The 24043-nt window shown below is 37.3% G+C and overlaps 1 protein-coding gene across 1 annotated transcript in view; it reads left to right on the top strand.

Moving 5' to 3' along the window:
* Positions 1 to 24043, top strand: part of KCNH5 (potassium voltage-gated channel subfamily H member 5) — a 343538-nt gene that overhangs the window by 255384 nt on the left and 64111 nt on the right. The window contains exon 10 of the mRNA XM_016926190.4: positions 10152 to 10348. Within this exon, the coding sequence (XP_016781679.2) occupies positions 10152 to 10348 (197 nt within the window). The remainder of the gene's footprint in view (positions 1 to 10151; positions 10349 to 24043) is intronic.

Raw genomic sequence — 24043 nt, 5'->3', positions numbered from 1 at the left:
ATTAGGACCTTATTTTCCACCCATACAAAAAAAAAAAAAATCAACTCAAAATGGATAAAATGCCTGTGAGACCTGAAACCATAAAACAAGTTGATGAGAACATACAGGAAAAAACACCTTGACATTGGCCTTGGCAGTGACTTTTTGGATATAACACCAAAAGCTTGAGCTATAAAAGCAAAAATAAATAAATAGGGTTACATCACACGAAAACGTTTCTGTACAGCAAGGGAAACAATCAACAAAATGAAAAGGCAGCCTGTAGACTGGGAAATATATTTGCAAACCACATATATGTAAGAACTCTTACAACTCAATAGCAGAAAATAAATAACCCTATTAAAAAGTGAGCAAGAAACCTGAGCAGAAATTTCTCCAGATAAAACATAAAAATAACCATCAGGTATATGAAAAGGTGCTCAAATCACTAATCATCAGGGGAGTGCAAATTAAAGTCATTATGAGATATCACCTCACACCTGTTAGGAAGGCTATTATCAAAAAGACTAGATATAATAAATGTTGATGAGGGTGTGGAGAAAAGAGAATCCTGGTATACTGTTGGTGGGAGTGTAGTTTGGTGCAGCCATTATGGAAAACAATATGGAGGTTTATTAAAAAATTAACAATAGTACTACTGTGTGATTCAATATCCCTCTACTGGGTAAATACCCAAAGGTGATGAATTTATCACCTCCTAGAGATATCTGAACCCCCATGTTTATTGCAGTATTATTCACAGTAGGCAAGATATGGAAACGACCTAAGTATCCATTGATGGATGAATTGATAAAGAAAATGTAGTATGTATATGCAATGGAATATTATTCAACCTTAAAAAAGAAAGACAGCCTGCCATTTGCCACAGCATGGATGAACCTTAAAGACATTATGCTAAGTGAAATAAGCCAGACACATAAATAATATATTGCATGATCTCACTTATATGTAGAATCTTTTTAAAAAGTCAAATATACAAAGATAAAGAATAAAACTGCAGTGGGGATGTGGAGTAGGGTGGGAGGAAATGAGTACATGTAGGTCAAAGGATAGAAAATAGCACACATGTAGGATGAACATTTTTAGAGATGTAATGTATAGATGAAGACTATAGCTAATAATATTGTACTGACATATCTCAGAGATTTTGTTGGTTTGGTACCAGACCACCATAATAGAGCCAATGTTGTAATAGAGTCACCAATTTTTTGGTTTCCCAGGGAACATAAAAGTTATGTTCACATTATACTTAGTCTATTACGTGTGCAATAACATTATGTCTAGAAAAACAATGCATATACCTTAATTTAAAAATATTTTATTGTTAAAATATGCTAATGATCATCTGAGCCTTCAGCAAGTTGTAATCCTTTTGCTGGTGGACAGTCCTGCCTTGATGTTGACAGATACAGACTGATCAGATTGGTGGTTGCTGAAGGGTGGAATAGAGGTGGCAATTTCTTAAACTAAGATGACAATGAAATTTGCTGCATCAATTGACTCTTCCTTTCATAAAATATTTCTCCTATAGCATGTGATGCTGACTGATAGCATTTTAGTCACAGTAGAACTTCTTTCAAAATTGGAGTCAGTCCTCTGAAACCCTTGCCACTCTGTCTGATCAACTGAGTTTATGAACTATTATAAATACTTTGCTGTCATTTCAACAATGTTCATAGCGTCTTCACTAAGAGTAGATTCTGTCTCAAGAAACCACTTTCTTTGCTCATCCATAAGTAGCAACTTCTCACCTGTTGGTTTTATAGTGAGATTGCAGCAAGTCATCCACATTTTCAGGCTCCACTTCTAATTCTAATTGTCTTGCCATTTCTACATCTGCAGTTACTTCCTCCACTGAAGTCTGTAGCTCTCAAAGTCATCCATGAGGGTTGGAATCAACTTCTTCCAAACTCCTGTTAATATTAATATTTTGGCTTTCTCACATCTCACATGAATCACAAGTGTTCTGAATGGCATCTAGAATTCTGAATGTTCTCCAGAAGATTTCCCATTTACTTTCTCTAGATCCTTTAGATGGATCAGTATCTATGACAGCTATAGCCTTACACAGTATATTTCTTGAATAATAAGACTTGAAAGTCAAAATTGCTCCTTGATCCATGGGCTGCAGAATGGATGTTGTGTTAGCTGGCATGAAAACAACATTCGTCTTGTAGATCTTCATTAGAGCTCTTGGGTGACCAGATGCATTGTCAATGAGCAGTCATATTTTCAAATGAATCTTTTTTTCTGAGCAGTTGGTCTCAACAGTAGGCTTAAAATATTCAGTAAAGCATACTATAAACAGATGCACTGTCATCCAGGCTTTGTCCTTCCATTTATAGAGCAAAGGCAGAGTAGATTTAGCATAATTCTTAAGATTCTAGGACTTTGGGAATAATCAAGGAGTACTGGCTTCAACTTAAAGTCACCAGCTGCATTAGGCCCTAACAAGTTAGCCTATCCTTTAAAGTTTTGAAGCCAGTTTTTGACTTCTCTCTATCTATGAAAGTCCCAGATGGCATCTTCTTTTAATAGAAGGCTGTTTCATCTGCATTAAAAATCTGTTGTCTAGTCTAGTCACCTTCATCAGTTATTTTAGCAGATCTTCTGGATAACTTGCTGCAGCTTCTACATCAGTACTTGCATTTCAGCTTGCATTTTTATGTTGTGGAGATGGTTCCTTTTCCTAAACTTTATAAACCAATCTCTGCTAGCTTCAAACTTTTCTTCTGCAGCTTCCTCCCCTCTCTTAGCCTTTACAGAATTGGAGATAGTTAGGGCTTTGCTCTGGATTTGGCTTTGGCGTAAGGGAATGTTGTGGCTGGTTTCATCTTCTATCCAGGCCACTAAAACTTTCTCCTTATCAGCAGTAAGTCTGTTTCATTTTCTTGTCATTCATGTGTTCGCTGGAGTAGCACTTGTAACTTCCTTTAAGAACTTTTACTGTGCATTCACAACTTGGCTAGCTGTTTGGTGCAAGAGGCCTAGCTTTTAGCCTATTTTAGCTTTTGACATGGCTTCCTCACTAAGCTTAATTATGTCTACCTTTTGACTTGAAGTGAGAGATTTGTGACTCTTCCTTTTGCTTGAACACTTGGAAGCCATTTTAAGGTTGCTGGTTGGCCTAATTTCAATATTATTGTGTCTCAGAAAACAGGGAGGCCCCAGGAGAGGAAGAGGGAGTTGGGGAATGATAGATCAGTGGAGTAGTTAAAACACACACAATATTTATTGATTAAGTTTGCCATCTTATATGGGTGTGGTTTGTAGTGGCCCCAAACAATTACAACAATAACATGAAAGATTACTGATCACAGATTTCCATAACAGATATAATAATAATGAAAAAATTAGAAATACTGTGAGAATTACCAAAATGAGACATAAAATGATCACATGCTGTTAGAAATATGACGCCGATAGACTTGTTCGACATTGAGTTGCCACAAACCTTCAATTTGTAAAAAACATAATACCTGCCAAGCACAATAAGGTAAAGCACAATAAAATGAGGATTATGCCTGTATTGTAATACAAATTTTTGTTAAATAGGTAGATTTTAGCTGCTTTCGTCTCACACACAATCAAAAATATGTGAGATGCTATCATCTTTATGTGTTCCATAATGTTACATGTTAAATCTCAAGTATATACAATAAAACTTACTAAAAAAAGAAGTGAAGCCATGGATTAAGTTCATTGTATAGAAAAATCTTCAAATAGAGCCACTATCACACCCCTAAACTCACAGAAAACTACCTAAGTAAAATTCAAATGATATTTTGTTTGGAACCTGTTGGATATTAGTTAGCAGTTCTCACTGATGAATACCTGTGGTAATTTTTATTTATTTATTTATTTATTTATTTTTCTGAGACTGAGTCTTGCTCTGTCACCCAGGCTGGAGAGCAGTGGCGTGATCTCGGCTCACTGCAACCTCCGCCTCCTGGGTTCAAGCCATTCTCCTGCCTCAACCTCCTGAGTAGCTGGGATTACAGACGCCCGCCACTGTGCCCAGCTAATTTTTGTATTTTTAGTAGAAATGGGATTTCACCACGTTGGCCAGGCTGGTCTCAAACTCCTGACCTCGTGATCTGCCCACCTCGGCCTCTCAAAGTGCTGGGATTACAGGCATGAGCCACCGTGCCCTGCCTAACTGTGGAAATTTTTATGCATTTATTTTATTCATGTCATTAACTCACCAAATAATGTGTCTCACATTTGAAAAAATAAATCTGGCTATAAAATCAGCCCCTTTGGGGAACATAATCCCTAAGCATACCATAGTCTGTATTACTCCTTTAATTATGTTGTAACTCTGTCTCTGTTTTGTCTTAAATGTTCCAGTTTCCTACTATATGAGTCTTTAACAATTATTTCTGTTTTACAATCCTTTTTCCTGTAGTTTAACAGTGAAATACTTCATAAGACTTGATGAAAAGAACTGAGAAAATATAAATAGACCAAACAACAACTTTCATGTTTAGCACAAGCTTTCTACTAATTTTAGTACTTTGAGGGGAGGTTAGTTATCTCTAGCTCTAAAATGTTTATAGCAGAGACTACTTGTACCCAGCGGGAGCTGACCTAAAAACCAGCATCAAATGTTCTGTAGTCAAGTAGATGAACCGGAGTTCCCAGCCCTGAAAGTGTGCAAAATCTTTTGTACAATAAAGAAAAGTGTTTCTTCATTAGCTATTCCATGCATATTGGATGCATGCACGTTAGATATTCTGTGCCTAACATCACATTTTCACAGCCTATGATTTCTGGGATGACTTACTGTAAATGTGCATAATATGCTTGAAGAAAGACATTAACCAACTTTACTTTGGCTGGTAAATTAATTAATTTTTTTAAAAGACGACCATAGTCCCAGAAACGCGGTAAAAGTTTGTTGTGAATTGATTGCCTCATAGGTGACATAGAAAGCCAACAAAGTAAACACACTTTGAAATGGTTGATTAGCTTAATATCCAGTTTACTTATTGCATATCCCAATGAAAATTCTATATAATGAAACAATTAGTATTGCTTATTACACAAAGTGAATTCTGATGTTGGGGGCAGAATTATCTACTTTTGTTAATTTTGCTATGCTTTTCTAAACTTTTTTGGGAGAGGAGCAGGAAATAAAGTTTATCATGAGTTCATACTCTAGTTTATTGCTATTCTTACTATATCATAGACTTTTTATTTCCCCATGATACGAAAAACATAGTAATTTAATGTAATAATTTAAATTTCAAAATTTTAGGTAGAAATAGTGTAAGAATTTTTAATTTCATCAGTTAAGTTAAATAAAATATGTAACAGATATTTGAATGCTTCTGTAATTAAAAATGGCCCATATTGGTAAGAAGAAATTACCTTTATATTTTGAGTACCTTTTACCTATTGACAATGCACTTAATAATCAATGAATATTTATTCACAATCTACAAGTCTATGTATGTATTTTATGAATTCAGTTTTATTAAGAAGTATAATGAAAGACATCGGTGAAAATGGTTTGCTGTTTTTTAATGTAGAAAAATTTGGAAAACATACAGTAGGAAGAAAAAGACCCATAAACACACCACTTAAATCCAGTTGCTATTATTATTTAAATGCATTTTCTTTTAGTCTTGTATTCCTTTAGACTTTTAGCTCAATTTATATCAATTGATAAATTTATATAATAGTATAATGATATGGTTTAGCTGTCTCTCCACCCAAATCTCACCTTGAATTGTAATAATCCCTACATGTCAAGGGCAGAGCCAGGTGGAAATAATTGAATAATGGGAGCAGTTTCCCCATACTGTTCTCATGGTAGTGTATAAATCTCATGAGATCTGATGGCTTTATAAATGGGAGTTCCCCTGTACAAGCGCTCTTGCCTGCCACCGTGTAAGACGTGACTTTGCTCCTCACGTGCCTTCGGCCATGATTGTGAGGCCTCCCCAGCCGTGTAGAACTGTGAGTCAATTAAACCTCTTTTCTTTATAAATTACCCAGTCTTGGGTATGTCTTCATTCTTTATTAGCAGTGTGAGAACAGACTAATAAATTATATATAATAACATATAATTATAAAATACATTATACTTTGGTTCTATCAAGAGAATTTTCTTAAGAAAAGAAGATAAAGTAGATTTCTTAATTGACAATTCTTTTAGTCTTGGCACCTCAGTTTCATTTTTATATATTTTGTTATAGTTGTAACCATATTCATATTATTCTTTATATATTTATTTCTTAATTAACATTATAAGTTAGGAATTTTTTGCATGTTACCTCAAAAGCTGTTTTAATTCTTTGGACATTAATATTTTACACATATTTTTACAATTGCCATAGCTATTGGACATATAGGGTTTTAAAAAAATCTAGGGTTATCATTAATAACACTATAGTGAATATTACATGCAGTAGTTCTAATCTTTTGATTCTCAGAAGTGAAAATACTGAGTCAAAAGCATTGAGTATTCTTAAGTGTACCATATATGAAAACAAAATAGCTGAAAAGTAATGAGCACTCATAAATGGGTAAAGGATTATAATTGACAATTTGAGAAAATGATAAAGAAATGAATCATAGAGAAATGTAACCTTTTTTCTATCTCTTGAAGGAAAAATCCAGTATGGAAAGAGAATAAAAAGGAAAAGAAATAAGAGGTAGATCAAAGCAGCCCTTTAAAAGCTTGGCTTTTTTTGGTACCATCAAGAACTGTGGTAATATAACAGTTGTTGATCTCTTCTGTTTACAAAGTATTACACAAATTATAAGACAAAATAAAAACCATACATTGTTCCATAACGCAGAGAGGACCTACCATTTTGATGCATTTACTTCTGTGCTTTGTGTGCATGTATGTGTGTATGTTTGGGGGTGGGGAGATGGGGTACATAAAATGAGATTATGCTGTATGTATAGTTTGATATCCTGCTTTTACTATTTTATATAACCTTATATAACCTCCATGTCACTTTGTAAAATTTATGATACCTTGTGGCTGCATAGTATTTCATTATTTATTGACATTTATTTCTAATTTTTGGCAATTATAAATTTCACTTCAGTGAGCATTTTTATAAATAAATTTGGCACTTAGGCAATTAGAATAAATGCCTATAATTGGGATTACTAGTTTGAAGAGAATACCATGTACAGATTTCTGAAATTCATCTGTATAAAAGGAGGTAGAGTTTCTATAGCTAAAGTGTTCCTTTGGTTATTTTTTTTATTTCATTTTATTTTATTTTATTTTTTGAGATGGAGTCTCACTCTGTCATCCAGGCTGGAGTGCAGTGGCACAATCTCAGCTCACTGCAAGCTCTGCCTCCCGGGTTCACGCCATTCTCCTGCCTCAGCCTCCCGAGTAGCTAGGACTACAGGCACCCACCACCACGCCCGGCTAATTTTTTTGTATTTTTAGTAGAGACGGTGTTTCACCGTGTTAGCCAGGATGGTCTCGATCTTCTGACCTCGTGATCCGCCTGCCTCGGCCTCCCTTTGGTTATTATGATGCTGTATAACCCTAGAGGCTTTCTTTGGCTACCAAGTCTCTGATCTCCCTTCCTTGGCCAAATAAATGGTTATTAGGTTGTTAATTTGCTCATCAGTGTCATGAACTAAAAGGAATTTTTGGAGGGTCCAGAAACAAATGAATTGCTTAAGATTAATTAACTATTCATGATTGTTGTTTCATGCTGATCACATGATCATGTGGTGGTTTTAATCACCTCTTCAGTCATGTGCATGTTTTCTCTTTGTACCCTGAAGTGCCTCTTAAGCTTGAAATCAAGCCCTATGTTTCTCTCAGAGCTTCCCAACTACCTAAGTGAGCAAAGAATGTGTAATCTCACTCACTCAACCTCTCTATTTCTGTCTTGTCACTGTCTTTGTCTCTCTCTCATTTCTGTGGTTACACATTTTCTTTTCTCTCTGGTTGTCTGCCTGGCCTGAAGGGTGATACAAGGTCTGTTGCGGGAAGTCAGAGACCCCAAACGGAGGGACCAGCTGAAGCCATGGCAGAAGAACGTGGATTGTGAAGATTTCATGGACATTTATTAGTTCCCCAAATTAATACTTTTATAATTTCTTATGCCTGTCTTTACTGCAGTCTCTAAGCATAAGTTGTAAAGATTTCATGGACACTTATCACTTCCCCATTCAATACCCTTGTGATTTCCTATGCCTGTCTTTACTTTAATCTCTTAATCCTGTCAGCTGAGGAGGATGTATATTGCCTCAGGAACCTGTAATAATTGCATTAACTGCACAAATTGTACAGCATATGTGTTTGAGCAATATGAAATGTGGGCACCTTGAAAAAAGAACAGGATAACAGCAATTGTTCAGGGAATAAGAAAGATAACCTTAAACTCTGACCTCCGGTGAGCCTGGCGGAACAGAGCCACATTTCTTTTCTTTCAAAAGCAAATGGGAGAAATATCACTGAATTCTTTTTCTCAGCATGGAACATCCCTGAGAAAGAGAATGCACACCTGGCGGTAGGTCTCTAAACTGGCCCCCCCCCGCCCGGGTGTGGTCGTCTCTTACGGGTCGAGACTGCAGAGGTGAGATAGACTCCAGTCTCCCATAGCGCTCCCAGGCTTATTAGGAAGAGGAAATTCCCACCTGGTAAATTTTGGTCAGACCTGTTGATCTCAAAACCCTGTCTCCTGATAAGATGTTATCAATGACAATGGTGTCTGAAACTTCATTAGCAATTTTAATTTCACCTCAGTCCTGTGGTCCTGTGATCTCGCCCTGCCTCCACTTGCCTTGTGATATTCTATTACCTTGTAAAGTACTTGATGTCTGTGACCCACACCTATTCGCACACTCCCTCCCCTTTTGAAAATCCCTAATAAAAACTTGCTGGTTTTTGCGCCTTGTGGGCATCATGGAACCTACCAACATGTGATGTCTCCCCTGGACGCCCAGCTTTAAAATTTCTCTCTTTTGTACTCTGTCCCTTTATTTCTCAAGCCAGCTGATGCTTGGGGAAAATAGAAAAGAACCTACGTGAATATCGGGGCAGATTCCCCGATAAAGGTCTTCTTCTTTTTTTTTTCCTGTTAGTTCTGATTTTAATCTGCATGATGACAGCAGATAGTTGCTCACCTCTGTGGTTTGAGTGCAGAAAGAATAAATCATTAACAGAGTGCCTCTAGGAAGATGTTTCCCTCCTGGATATATTCCCCCTGTCTTTTTCACTTTAAAACTTTTCCTTTCACGCGGAAGTTGAACAAAGAATTCAGTTGACTACACTTCAGAAACCAGGGGCTTTTATGGAACTGCCTCGGCAGAATGGCCTTTTGGGACCTTTAACCTTAGACTCTTCCTCGTTCTTTTTATTTGGGCAACTAAGTACTTGATTTCAAATGATAAATGGTTGAGTTCAGGCCACCAGTGGGTAGTGCTCTGAAGTGAATAGGTGATTTTTGTGTGATTTCTAGAATTTTTAAAAGACGTCTACATTTGATGATAGTATAGCACTTTTTATAGAACTGTTCATGGGATAATACATTTGAGTCTCCATGTTTTACTCAACCTGGGTCTTTCAGCTTTGTAATTGTGGATGGGGAGCTCTTGGGCTGGACTCCGAGAACCTGTATAAGGTTGGCTAGGTAGAGAGGGAAGGGCATTCTTGGGGAACTAAGTTGTGGCAAGTTTTAATTGGCTTGGGGCACAATACATAGTTACTGAATAAAGTGTATTTAATATATGTTGGATCAGCCCTAGATTTATAAAGGCTGTTACAGCAGATCCTTCTATATTGCATTTTGTTATCTTTACCAGAAGGACCAGAGGCAAGGATGAAACTAAGAAGTCACCTTTGCTCCTTCTGGTCAAAATAGGAAAAGTTAAGGTGGCAGAAGATAATGAAATTATTTGTTAAAATGAGGTGTTTGGCTTCTCTGTTGGATCCATTTATTCATGCCACTCCAGATTTTCATCAATAACTGAATTCAGGGTGATGTTACTTTACATATTATATGAAAGCATTGTGTATTGTTATGTGTTTATAGATGTGGTTATACCCTCAGCTCTAAATTATGCTAGAAGGTCAATACTGTATATGAAACTGAATAACAAGAGTGATTAAATAAGAACAGTGTTAGATACTTGAATATGTATCTTATACTGTTTTCTAGGGAAGGGTGATGTATTTGGAGACATCTTCTGGAAGGAAACCACCCTTGCCCATGCGTGTGCGAACGTCCGGGCACTGACGTACTGTGACCTACACATCATCAAGCGGGAAGCCTTGCTCAAAGTCCTGGACTTTTATACAGCTTTTGCAAACTCCTTCTCAAGGAATCTCACTCTTACTTGCAATCTGAGGAAACGGGTATGTTCTCTGGGTCTGCTTTTTCTTATTAGTGTCCAGAGTATTAATTAATTCAGCTCTATTAGCTGAAGAGTAGAGAAGATATTTTGTTTTGCAGCACTAAATTCCCATCAATGTAAAGTGGCATAATTTTCCTTCTCTTTATTTATATTTTGTTTCCTTTTTAAGGAAAAAAACCCTATTTCTATGAGTAAAGATTTGAATCTTTACCATTTAAGATACAAAATGAAAAACAGACTTGAAGAGAAACAAGCTGTGAACTCTACTATGATGTAGTTAGTTCTTGGAGTTTATAATACTGCCATAAAATCAACTCCAGTGTCTTTTACCTTTTTATATGGATTTTTTTAAAGCTGGTAAAGTTAATCAAGCTGGGTGCCTGTTTTACATTCTCAGCTCTCTTTAGGCACTTCTCATTTCATAATCAATTCACAAAGTTTACTCTTTCAAAGAACGCTATCTCAAAAATTAATTAGCCGCATTGACACATCCTACAAATATGGATAAGAATCCTTTATTTTACACTGCTGCTGCACATTTAACCTTCACTGCCATTTTGTAACCGATGAGTGTGACACAAATTTAATTTGCATGAAGAAATCTCCTAGTTCTGGTTTCTAGGTCATTGGGCATTGGGTAAGGCTTTTTTATTGCCAAGAATGAAATACATGTTTGGATAACTGCACTTAAGTGGTTTTATCTAAAATGATCGCCTGTCTGTGGTGAAGTATTTTGAAATAACAGTCATTCCTTTCCATAACCTGCTTAAATGAAACCTTCTCTGTAGTTAACAGGGAGGGAAGAAATCGAGCAAAGAGATAAATTAATGTCTATACTGTAGCAACATAGAAATGAACATAATTAAATCAATGTAATTCCTACTTAGGGTTCCAAGAAAGGATGAGACTAGCAGGAGTAGTGTTTGTACTGGCTGTATCACATTTATTTGATCTATACTTGAACATCATTTTCAGTTCATACTTTTGTTATCAAATAGATGGAGCATCCAGAATCTGTGAGAAAGAATGAATAGCTGTAGAGAACACACAGACTTAAGCACAGAGTACGTATGCTCAATAGACCTATAGTTAAATGTGAATATTATGTCAAACACAAATAGTGGAAAGTGAAGGCAATGATGAATGTGGGAGAGGGATGCTAAATATTAACTAAATGTGGAAGTTTCTCACTTATGTGTTAGGGAGCTCAGAGTCCCTTTCGGTATTAAGCAGGAATGTCTCCTTTGGTCTATGCTCTGCCTTCTGCAATGACAAATTTCCCTTCAACAAGGCAACCTGTTTGGTAGTTGACTCTTGTAGTGTGGTTGGCCCTTGAATAACACAGGTTTGAACCACGAGGGTCCACTTACACGCCAATTTTTTTTTGCCAAATGCAGATGAAAAATACAGTATTTGTGTTATTTGAAACTTGTGTATACCAAGAGCCCACTTTTCCTGTATGTGGGTTCCACAGGGCAGACAGCAGGACTTCGGTATGTAAGGATTTGGGTGTGTGAGGGGATCCTGGAACCAGTCCCCCTCGTATACCGAGGGAAGACTGTAGTTTTAAGTTCCCTTCAATCTAAAATGTGCATTTTAAAATCTTCCCCCATACTGCAAGATTACTGAAAACTCCTATCCAACACCCGTACATTCCTCAGGACTTGATGTTTATAATATTCCTGTGAAAGAAAATGGGCAGTTATTTTTCCTTCAAATCACATGAGAATATTCAGGCCCAGAGGGATTAATATCAAACAACCAAGTGATACATTTGCAATGCAAGGTGCCAAGGAGGGACAATGGAAACAGATCACCAGTAGAACATCTGTCACCACTTTTTCTCTTACACACACACACACACACACAAATATACATACACACATGCATTCATTGGTTGTGACAGCTGAGTGCACACTGGTGTGGACTCAGTCTTCTGATAAGAAGACAAGCTAGAGACAGAAAACTGTTGTTGGTTTTTCAACAGGACCCAGAAACGCTGTGCCTGTCTCCATGGGTGCCAATTTGCTGAGTAACACCAAGCGGCTTTCTTCCCTCACAACCTGTTTCCTGTTATAACTGGTGTCAGTTTTTATAATTCTAGCCTCTCTGCTCTTGATGCATTGTCTCAGTAACTTGGCAAATAGTAGGAAAAGGGTGTCATTCAGTGTCACTTTATTTTCAGAGAAACAATATACTCATGAAAAAGATAAGTGGTGAGAAAATATTATCTAATGAGTAGTAATACTAGCTACCATCTGAGAACATGTTGTATATAGCCAGGCACTTCAACATAGTTTACATATAATATCTTATTAAATGTCAACGACCCACAAACAGAGCGGTATAATCTCCATTTCACCCATGAAGACATTAAGTTTCTAAGACTGGAACAGCTAGTTCCCTAATAACCTAGGAGTCAGGGCCTGCATTTGAATTCATCTCTATGATTCTAAAACCTGTATTTTTTAGACTACCATGTTGTTTTAGCTTGTCAAAGCCACTGACATTTTCTTTTCCACAATATTCCACAGAAACACTGTCAACAATTTATAGTTTCTCATTCACTTATTCACTTTATTCCAATTGATCTATTAATGAAAACATTTTGTTCTTATTGCTATTATTGTAAAAATTATTGCAATGAACATTCATTGTGAATTCTATAACCAAAACTATGTCTTTAGTATGCTATTGATATCTCATAGCTATCATAGCCATTGGTTAAGGGTGTGTTCCTGCTAAATAAGGGAGCAGGTTTTGAATCCAAGTTGTCAGCCATGGCATGGTACAGTTCTGGCCACACATGTGTATCCAGTGGCTCAGTGGAGAGGTTTGAATAGTGTGTGGCTTTCCATGGCTGCAATAAGGAGGAAAGTGAGCCTTCTTTAGCTGCTTGCCTTCATCTCCATTAAGGAAAAATAAGATGCTTACTGTGTGAATATAGCTCTTCCTACCCATCCTTAAGCCCCTCTATGTAAAAATTCTAGAGCTATAACTAGAATTCCATCAAATTCTACGAATTGACGAATAACTAGAATTCCATGAAACAACTACAGCATGGAATGGCAAATTTTTCTGTCAAGGACCAGATAGTAAACAATTTTGGATTTGTGGGCCAATCTCAACTACTCAACTTTTCCACTGTAGTATGAAAGCAGCTGTCCTAGTCAGCTTGGGCTGCCATAACAAAATATGATACATTGGGTGTCTTAAGCAGCAGGAATTTATTTCTCACAGTTCTGGAGGCTGGGAAGTGTATGATCAAATTACTGGCCAGTTTGGTTCCCTGGTGAGGGTTCTTTTCCTGGCTTGCAAATATCCAGCTTCTCACTGTGTTCCCACATAAGAGAGACAAGAAGGGGAGGTAGAGAGATGGGAGGTGGGAAGGAAGCCAGCTCATTGGTGTTTTATAAGGGCACCAAGTCACTCATGAGGGCCGCAACTTTTTTTTTTTTCGAGATGGAACCTTGCTCTGTCACCCAGGCTGGAGTGCAGTCGTGCGATCTCAACTCACTGCAACCTCCGCCTCCCGGGTTCAAGTGATTCTCCTGCCTTAGCCTCCAGAGTAGCTGGAATTACAGGTGCATGCCACCACGCCCAGCTAATTTTTGTATTTTCAGTAGAGACAGGGTTTCACCATGTTGGTCAGGCTGGTCTTGAACTCGTGACCTCGTGATCTACCCACCTCAGCCTCCCAAAGTGCTGGGATTACAGGTGTGAGCCACCGCGCTGGCCCCAACTTTATTACCTCTTCTAAACCTAATTACCTCCAAAGGCTCCATCTCCAAATACCATCACATTGGGGATAAGAGCTTCAACAGATGGATTTTGAGGGGGTAAAACTTAGTCAATAGCAAAGCTGTAGATAATACATAAAGAAATGAGGAAGATTGTATTTCAATTACTTTACTTACAATCAGGTGACTGCCCAGGGGCCTTAAGTGTGTTAATTGTTGAAAAAAGAGGACTGGAAGGAGTTAAATGGGGACAACAGTGGGCATATGAATAGAATCGCCCCACCTTTATTAGAAAGCAAATCTCTTCTACTTGCTGCCTATTCAGAGGGTTATGAGATGGAAAAAGCCATAAATATTAATAAGAATTAGCTACACAAAGCAGACAGATAGCATGAAAGAGTAAGGCAGGATTTATAGTTACTGTGGAAATGGAGAGTTCATTTCATCTGTGAACGAGACAGCTGTTACTCACTCTGGTAGGACATTGCCTTGTGGGGATGCTGGGCTAGTGTTGCTTAGTCCTCATATTTTTTTTTTCTCCAAGAGGCCAGAAGCACATTTTTATGAGAAAACACATTTGTTTGGTAATTGATTTGATTTGTTTTTAAAATTCTGTGGTCAAACAAAATAAGTTTGCTTGCTATTGGTTCAACAGCTGATGATCTAAATGGAATCAGTTAATGAACTCCTGGTCTCATGGTGCTAGAAACCTGAGATTTTTACCTGGGGCCTGGACATTTTGATGAAAACAAATTTTATTTTATCTATTTTCTAACTGACATTTAGCTTTTCCTTTAATTGGAAAGGTTGCTAGACAACTACAGTGTTATTAGAAGTACCAAAAGCAATTATATTAATGGATATTTTCATATATCATATGTGCTGAAGATATCTTGAAATGCCATTTATGCTCATTACTATTTAACAATTATGATAGTTATTAGACTTGCTGCTAGACAGAAGTACATAGATTACTGTAAATTATTTGAAAATATTTTGATAGGATTTCAATATATGCTTCCTTTGCAATCCTACATATTTTATTTTGTGCATTTAGAGCAATCCTTTTAAGGAGAGGTCCACAGGCTCTGCCAGACTACTGGAGATTAAGATCCCATGTGTGAGAGTCAGAAGCTAAACTGAATTGAGCAGACGGACCCGCTGGGGTTTTTTTTTCAATAATAAGAACACAATTCCATAGTTTCCAATAAGTTTAAACATATTCAGAAAAGGGATGAGAGAGAAGCAGAGGAAAGTTGACTCATTTGCTTACTTTATGTATGTATTTATTTAACCAATTCAAGATCCTATTTCCTGGAATGACAAAATGGTATTCATTAAATTGATGACCAGCTCTTAGGTATACATCAAAGAAAGTAAGCAACACACCTTCTCTGACACACACATAAAAAGGTAACACAGGTGACACCTACATTTTAAAGACTTCTTATTAGACTTTAAAAGTTAATATTACACTTCCTCCCATTTTACCTATTTGTTGCACAATGATTTTTACCATTTGTGTAAAAAAGAGTTAACCTGGCAGGTATGACTATTGGCCTTTGAAAGACTTGCTTATAAAGCTGGCTCTTGTGAACTTGATTTCGGGGGACTCTCACCACTAACTGATGAGTAGCTCTCTGTGCCTTAATTGTCTGTTCTAACAAGGTGGGTTGATGCTGAATATCGACTTTCCTTCCTGAAGTGTGGAATTTTGACATACGTCAGGCAAAAGATGCCTTTGTGACCATCTCCAGTACAAAACCAGAAGCACCAAGTCCTTCATGAACTTCCCTGGTTGACAGCATTTCTCGTGTGTTGTCATACTCTTGTTTGTGCCTGGCTTCCCCCAGACTTTGCCCATGCCCCTTTTCCCTTTGCTAAATTTTCTTTGTATCTTATGCTGCAATAGTCATAACCATGAATATGATGGTATGCAGAATTCTGTGAATCTGCCTAGTGGATTGTCTGACCTTGGTATGGACTTGAGGGTAACCAGTGCTCCATATATAAAGGTTGGTAGGAAATCTGTATCCTCAAAGGTCCTCAAATCAGCAGATATATTGGTAATTTCATTGTAACCTTTTTTTCCATAAAAGATACTGAAACCTACAGACAGTATGTTTTATGAGTAAAAGAGAATGAACCATTTAAAAATAAGTGTTATATTTGTCCATAAGGCAGTCAAGCGAATTTCATTTCCTTGAAACTTAAAATATATGTTACATGAATACTGCTGGCTACAATAAGCATGCCTGAGATTTTAAATTATTTCTGAATATTTTCTTCACTTTCAAGATAGCAAGAACATATTTTTCTCCAGATTGACTATTTAAATAGGATAAGAGAGGAATTTTATTTGCTGTTTCTATACGTCTTCTCATGAGACACTTTGTTGAAGTGTGGCACAGAAAGTATTGGCTGGCTCACCATATAGCCATGCATCCATCCAGCCCGTAACACATAACATGGGGTTGTGGACATAAAAGACCAGGTGCCTGCTTTCCAGGAGGCTCCAGTCTAGTGAGAGATCATGAGTCAGATAAGTGCTACGAGAGGGTTATTCTCAGTACACAGGCGGCATAAAGGAGATGAATTCAGTTTGTCCAAGGGGAGGAAACAGGGAAGGATTCCAGGAGGTGACAAGGACACAGGAGTTAGGATTTCATTTCAAATAGAGAAATAATCTAGAACAAGGATGCGTCTTGTATATCACCAATTTCATTTTATTTTCTTTAGAGATGAGAAAAATTCAGACCTAAGAAATTAAGTGATTGCCTAAGTTCACTTAGCTAGTTAGCGGTAGAGCTGAGACTGGAATCTAGTCCTTGGAAGCTCATGCTGGCAGTGTTTCTACTATTTAACCTAGAATAAAAGCATTTCGAAGAAGATTGTCAGTAAAATCCAATACTTGATTGTGTTCATTTTTAATAGGGAAGGATAATATGTGGCATCAATTTGCATGTGATTCATAGATTGATTTTAGTTTTTCATACTGTGGTTCAGGATAAAACTAATAGTGAAGCCAAAACAAAACAAGCAATAAGCAGTGTTCAGAGTCAGTGGACAGGACTCTCAATCTGGGCATGAACCAATACGTCTAGTGTGGCCACAGCATATCTGTCACCTGCATTGTAAAATATCTCATTTTAGTGAAAGCATTTAACTTGCATATGAGTATTGTTTAAGAAGTGTTACTGAATTTAGTAATATTGTCTTGCTGATAATACTGCATTCTGATATACTCTCTGTTAACATGTCAATACTGCTGTACTGGTTAGTATAAATACATAGAAAGATAAAAATTCTCACATTAAAAAAACTGCTACTTTTTTTTTTTTTTTTCAGACAAAGTCTCACTCTGTGTCCCAGGCTGGAGTGCAGTGGCACGATCTTGGCTCACTGCAACCTCCACCTCCCAGGTTCAAGCAATTCTCCTGCCTCAGCCTCCTGAGTAGCTGGGATTACAGGTGCACGACACCACGCCTGGCTAATTTTTGTATTTTTAGTAGAGACAGGGTTTCACCATGTTGGCCAGGCTGGTCCCAAACTCGACCTCAGGTGATCTGCCCATCTCAGCTTCTTGAAGTACTGGGATTACAGGCATGAGCCACAGGGCCCGCCTGCTACTTTTTCACTTTTGTATCTTAAGTTATTTTTAAAAAGATATTAATACTTTTATATTAGAAGTTACAAAAAATATTGACAAGCTTACCACCAAATGTGTACTAAATTAGGTATACTAAAAATATTAGTTAATCAAAAAAAAGGAAGGGAAGGAGAAAAAGAAAATACAAAATTGAATATTTTCGTATAGAACTGGAAAAATCTGAGACTTGTTTGGTAGCAGGTAGAGAATGTGTTTTTTTGTTGTTGTTGTTAGGGCTGAAAACTAACAGAAGATTACTATGCAGCCAATTCCAAAAATGCAAAAGAAGAATGTAAACTGAATTTTGAAAAAGAAAAAAATAACTAAGATTGAACCATGTTAATACAGGCTAAAATTATATAATCAAGTGGGTTTCCCTTTTAAATACCATGTCTATGTTATATCAGTGGGTATAAACCCTCTTGTGGTTCCAGATTGAGTGATCATGGCCAGAGAAGTGTTGTCTTTTCACTCCATGACTCTGCTTATTTTGTCACTGGTGTAATTAAAGTTTCTAAGCAAATGGCTCTAGAGTTCTAATACCTTTACTATTGTCATGGAGTGGGGCCCATTGGATGTTGATAAAAATGATGTCAAACTGACATCCTTTAGTAGTGGTCTCAAAGAATTGCTTCCATTGTGGCTTCAGAGGCTCATCTTCCTTTAGCTCCATAGTTTCTAGTTTAGAGTCTTTTTTGTTTGTTTTTGAGGCAGAGTCTCGCTCTGTCACCCAGGCTGGAGTGCAGTGGCACGATCTCGGCTCACTGCAAGCTCTGCCTCCCGGGTTCACGCCATTCTCCTGCCTCAGCCTCCCGAGTAGCTGGGACTACAGGCGCCTGCCACCATGCCTGGCTAATTTTTTGTTTTGTAATAGAGACGGGGTTTCACCATGTTAGCCAGGATAGTCTTGATCTCCTGACCTTGTGATCCGCCCGCCTCGGCCTCCCAAAGTGCTGGGATTACAGGTGTGAGCCACCGCGCCCGGCCTAGACTCATTTTTATTAAACATCTCTATACCACTTAGTTCAATGCACAGGTTAGTCTGGTACCCCTTGCCAATATTTCTTTAACCCTTGTATTAGTCTGCTTGGCTTACTATCACAAAATACCATAGACTGAGTAGTTTCAACAACGGAAATTTATTTTCTCACAGTTCTGGAGGTTAGAAGTCCAAAATCAAGGTGCAGTAGGGATGTTGTCTGGGGACGTTTCTCTCCTTGGGTTGCCACTGGCCACCTTCTCACTGTGTGCTCACATGGCATCCCTGCAGTGCCTGTGTGTGAGAGAGTGAGAGAGCTCTCGAGTCTCTTGTTATAAAGACACAAGTCCTATTGGATCAGAGCCTCATCATTATGACCTCACGTAACCTTGATTACTTTCTCAGAAGCCTTTTCTCCAAATACAGCCATACTAGAGGTTAAGGCTTCCCCATATGAATTTGCGGGTGGGAGACATAAACATTCAGTCTATAACAACCAAGTTTTATATTTTAAGTTAAATATGAAGAAATGACTTTGAAAATATGTTAAAATCAAAACTTACAGCTGGAGTGTAACATTACTGGGGATGGATGTGCAGCAGCAGCAGCAACAACAACATTCAGTGTTGATTTTTATAACTTCTGGGCAATGTATAATTATCAATACCAGCAAGGTTTTCTTGCTGCCCTACAGTGATTTAAGAAGGATTGCTATTTAAACTTAGAAAAAAGTCCCCAGGCATGATCAATCCAAATTGTAAAATGGAAAAACAGAACATAGAGGTACATGTAGATTCCATTTAACCCTAAAAAGCCACTGTCCTTTTCTACAGATGGCACTGTTCTTGAGTAGAGATCAACTGAAGCCAGCTGGCAATGTTATGGAGAAGCGTGGTAGCGATCCTGTATTTTGATGTTCCAGTGGTAAGAAATAGTGGTTTGGGTTCACTCTGGCATTAGCACAGGCTCAGAACTCAATAATGCTTTTCTTTCCAGAAAACGTTCATATTATGGTGAATCCAGCAGCACAGAATGTCATTTTTTTCTCTGATCAATGAAGCTTCTCAGTAGCAATGATCTTTTGTAAATGAAAAACATACTGGAATTGGATATCAAACAGGCATAAAGTATTTGCTTGGTGTACATGTGTCGCAGATTGCATCTATTTCAGTAGCAATACGAGCATCTTCGAAGAAATGGTCTAGGAGTGACAATGGGTGTTCCAACTACTTTTTTTTCTTTTCTTCACCCACCCTCCCCACAATGGTATATTAGCTAAACAAAATAGTAGAGCCCGTTTGTTCCACGAATCCATCAATTCTTGATGCTGTGGAAAAGACATTACTAAAACATTGTCCACACTTGCAACAAAAGATAATATAGTTTCCACAAAACTCTCAAATAGTACGTAGTATCTATGTTTACTTCTCTCATAACACTGATTATGGTACTTTGGTTTCTTATTTACATTTCTATTTTTCAACTAAACAATGAGCTCCATACAGTAGGTATTTTCTGTAATATTTTATTGTCAATGGCCAGAATAGAGTCTGCTATATAATTAAATGAATGAATGAAACGTGAATCTGTCACGCTGCCCAGCAGTTTTTATCATCACTGACCAGAATAATCACTGTTATCTAAAAACACACAATATCTTTGATAACTTTGGCAATAAGCCCTATGTAATAGGATTATGAAAATTACCATTATTAATTGGTGTTAAATCACGATTAGAGTTAACTCCCAGCTGCTGTTTCTAACCATTTGTGCCTGCAAATTCTGCACAGTCCTGCAGCACCAGCTTGTCTAGTGCATTCAGAGTAGTACAGCAATTTTGATATCACTGTGGAGTGAATTGAGATCACCCGATGCCAGTGGCTGTGATTGTCAGAGTAGTGCCTTATTCCCATTGTGAAGGACTTTGAAGAGAAAACGATTGCTCTGAAAACCCTGCATGCCACATTTGAATCTGAGCAGAGTGTAGATATAACTCTCATTACCTCAATTGATCATCAGGACTGCAAATTCACTCCAACCTACTGGCCCTGCTGGCAATAGCTCTGCTTACATGTTATGGTTTGTAGAAATTTCACTTCCAAAGTGATGCTACTCGTCACTTCACAGTTTACACGCCACAGGCGTGATGGCGTTTGAGCTTGAAATCAACACTGTAAGACAAGTGAGTTAAGGGAGGTAAGGTGCTTCGCTCATGGCCATACAGGTGATAATTGTTCTGAGCCTGCAGCCTCAGTTTTTCAACTCCAGGCTGGCTCCAATTCCACTGATGGGGGTAGAAAGAGGCAGACCTTCAACAATTCCTGAAGTTGGTCATGTGCATTTAGATGGAGCAGAGACCTAATTATGGAGTCTTTTAAGCCCTTAAGCTGCTTCTATTTAGGGCTCTCTGTTGGTCTGCTTCCAGATGGAATAAAAACTTTTCCACATTTAGTCACCAGGACAGAGGTTCACAGATATCTTGCTCTTGAATATGCCTCCAAAGCAGTTATTCAAGGACAGTTTCACAAGTTTCAAAGTTGGGGCTGGATTCAGTAATTTACCAACATTTTGAACTGTAGGTAATACTGTCTGTTCCTTACCAGCTCTTCTTTTTAAAACCAGAGTTTATTTTTATTGCAAGAAAATACATGTTTTAATAGTAAACAAGAATAAAATAAATAAGCCTTTAGTAGATAGAAAAGTATTTAACCAACATAATGTAAAAAGATAGACATTTTGCAAATTATTTTTCTTGCAAATGTCTATTCAACAATCTATTTGAGACATTTGTTTTTATTTTAGGTCTGAGTCCTGCCTCACCATAATTCATCTCTAGAGGCATCTTAGCTGGATGCTAGACTGTTTGTTTCTAAAATGTCTACTACTTATGAATTCTCAGCCATTAATATTTGATATGATTAATAAATGATGTGCTCTATCACATCATTTTCATTTAAAGGAAAATACTCCTTTTGAATTAGAAAACAAGGGTTTGTATTAATGTTAAGACTTAAATGTGTGTATTATTTTCTTCCTTAATGCCTTTTGGCATTGATTTAAACTTAGGATACATGCAAACTTTCTTATCCTAACTACTTAGGTCTTGTTTTATTTTTTCTTTGTTTTTAATTTTTTTATAATTTGTATAAATTTAAGGGGTTCGAGTGCAGTTTTGTTACATGAGTATATGGCTTAGTGGTAAAGTCTGAGTTTTTAGTGTAACCATGACCTGAGTAATATATATTGTGATCGTTAAGTAATTTCTCATCCCTCACCCCTCTCCCACCCTGGCACCCTCCCAAGTCTCTAATGTCTATCATGCCACACTCTAGGTTCATGTACACACATTACTTAGCTACGAGTTATAAGTGAGAACTTGTGGTATTTGACTTTCTGTTTCTGCGTTGTTTCATTTAAGATAATGGCCTCCGGTTCCATCTATGTTGCAGCAAAAGACATTATTTTATTCTTTATAATGGCTGAATGATATTCCATTGTGTGTATACATATCGCATTTTGTTTATCTTATTGACTTTTATTTTAGGTTCGGGGGTACATGTACAGGTTTGCTACATGGGAAAATTGCATGCAATGGGGCTTTGGTATACAGGTTATTTTGTCACCCAGGTAATAAGCATAGTAAATGACAGCTAGTTTTTACAAACCTCATCCTCCACCCTCCAGTAGGTTCTGGTGTCTATTGTTCCCTTCTTATTGTCCGCGTGTACTCAATGTTTAGTTCCTACTTATAAGTGAAAACATACAGTATTTGATTTTCTGTTTCTGCGTTAATTCACTTAGGGCAATAGCCTCCAGCTGTATCTGCATTACTGCAAAGAACATGATTTTGTTCTTTTTATGGCTGTGTAGTATTCCAGTGTGTATATATACCCCATTTTCCTTATCTAGTCTACCATTGATAAGCATTTAGGTTGATTTCATGTCTTTGCTATTGCGAGTAGTGTTGCAGTGAAAATATGCATGTATGTGTCTTTATGGTAGAATGATTTCTATTCCTTTGGATATATAGTTAGTAATGGGATTGCTGGGTCAAATGGTAGTTCTGTTTTAAGTTTTTTGACAAATCTCCAAACTGCTTTCCACAGTAGGTGAACTAATTTACATTCCCACCAGCAACATCTATGTGCTCCCTTCTCTCTGCATCCTCAACAGAATCTGTTGTTTTTTGACTTTTTAAGAATAGCCATTCCAACTGGTGTGAGATGATATCTCATTGTAGTTTTGATGTGCATTTCTCTAATGACTATTGATGTTGAGAATTTTTCCATATGCTTGTTGGCTGCAGGTATGTCTTCTTTTGAAAAGTGTCTGTTCATGTCCTTTGCTCATTTAAAAAATATTTTTATGTTTTTAATTTTTTGTGGGTACATAGTAGATGTATGTATTTATGGGGTACATGAGATGTTTTGATATAGGCATGCAATGTGAAATAATCATATCATGGAGAATGGGGTATCCATCCCCTCAAGTATTTATCCTTTGTGTTGCAAACAATCCAGTTACACTCTTTTAGTTATTTTAAAGTGGACAATTAAGTTATTGTTGACTATAGTCACCTTGTGCTATCAAATACTAGGTCTTATTTCTTTCTACTTTTTTGTACCCATTAACCATCCCCAAGTACCCCGACCCAGGCCCCACCACCCATCCCAGTTTCTGTTCACCATCCTTCTACTCCCTATAATCATGAGTTCAATTATTTTGATTTTTTTTAGACCCCGCAAATAAGTGAGAATATGTGAAGTTTGTCTTTCTGTGCCTGGTTTGCTTCACTTAACATAATGATCTCCAATTCCAACCATGGTTTTGCAAATGACAGGATCTCATTCTTTATCATGGATGAATAGTTCTCAGGTGTGCATACATACCACGTTTTCTTTATGCATTCATCTACTGATGAACGCTTAGGGTGCTTCCAATTCTTAGCTATTGTAAACAGTGCTGCAAAAAACATAGGAGTGCAAACATCTCTTTGATATACTGATTTCCTTCCTTTTGGGTATATACCCAGCAGTGGGATTGCTGGATGATATGGTAGCTCTGTTTTTAGTTTTTTGAGGAACCTACAAATTTGTTATACATAGTGGTTGTACTAATTTACATTCTCACCCACAGTGCACAAGATGTCCCATTTTTCCACATCCTTGTCAGCATTTGCTATTGCTTGTCTTTTGGATATAAGCCATTTTAACTGGGGTGATAACTCATTATAGTTTTTATTTGCTCAAAGTGATGTTGAGCACATTTTCATATGCCTGATTTCCATTCGTCTTATTTTGAAAAATGTCTTTTCAAATCTTTTGCCCA

This window comes from Pan troglodytes, chromosome 15 (genome assembly GCF_028858775.2).
Source record: "Pan troglodytes isolate AG18354 chromosome 15, NHGRI_mPanTro3-v2.0_pri, whole genome shotgun sequence".
NCBI classification, from domain to species: domain Eukaryota; kingdom Metazoa; phylum Chordata; class Mammalia; order Primates; family Hominidae; genus Pan; species Pan troglodytes.
This window is presented reverse-complemented; position numbering and strand designations above follow the sequence as displayed.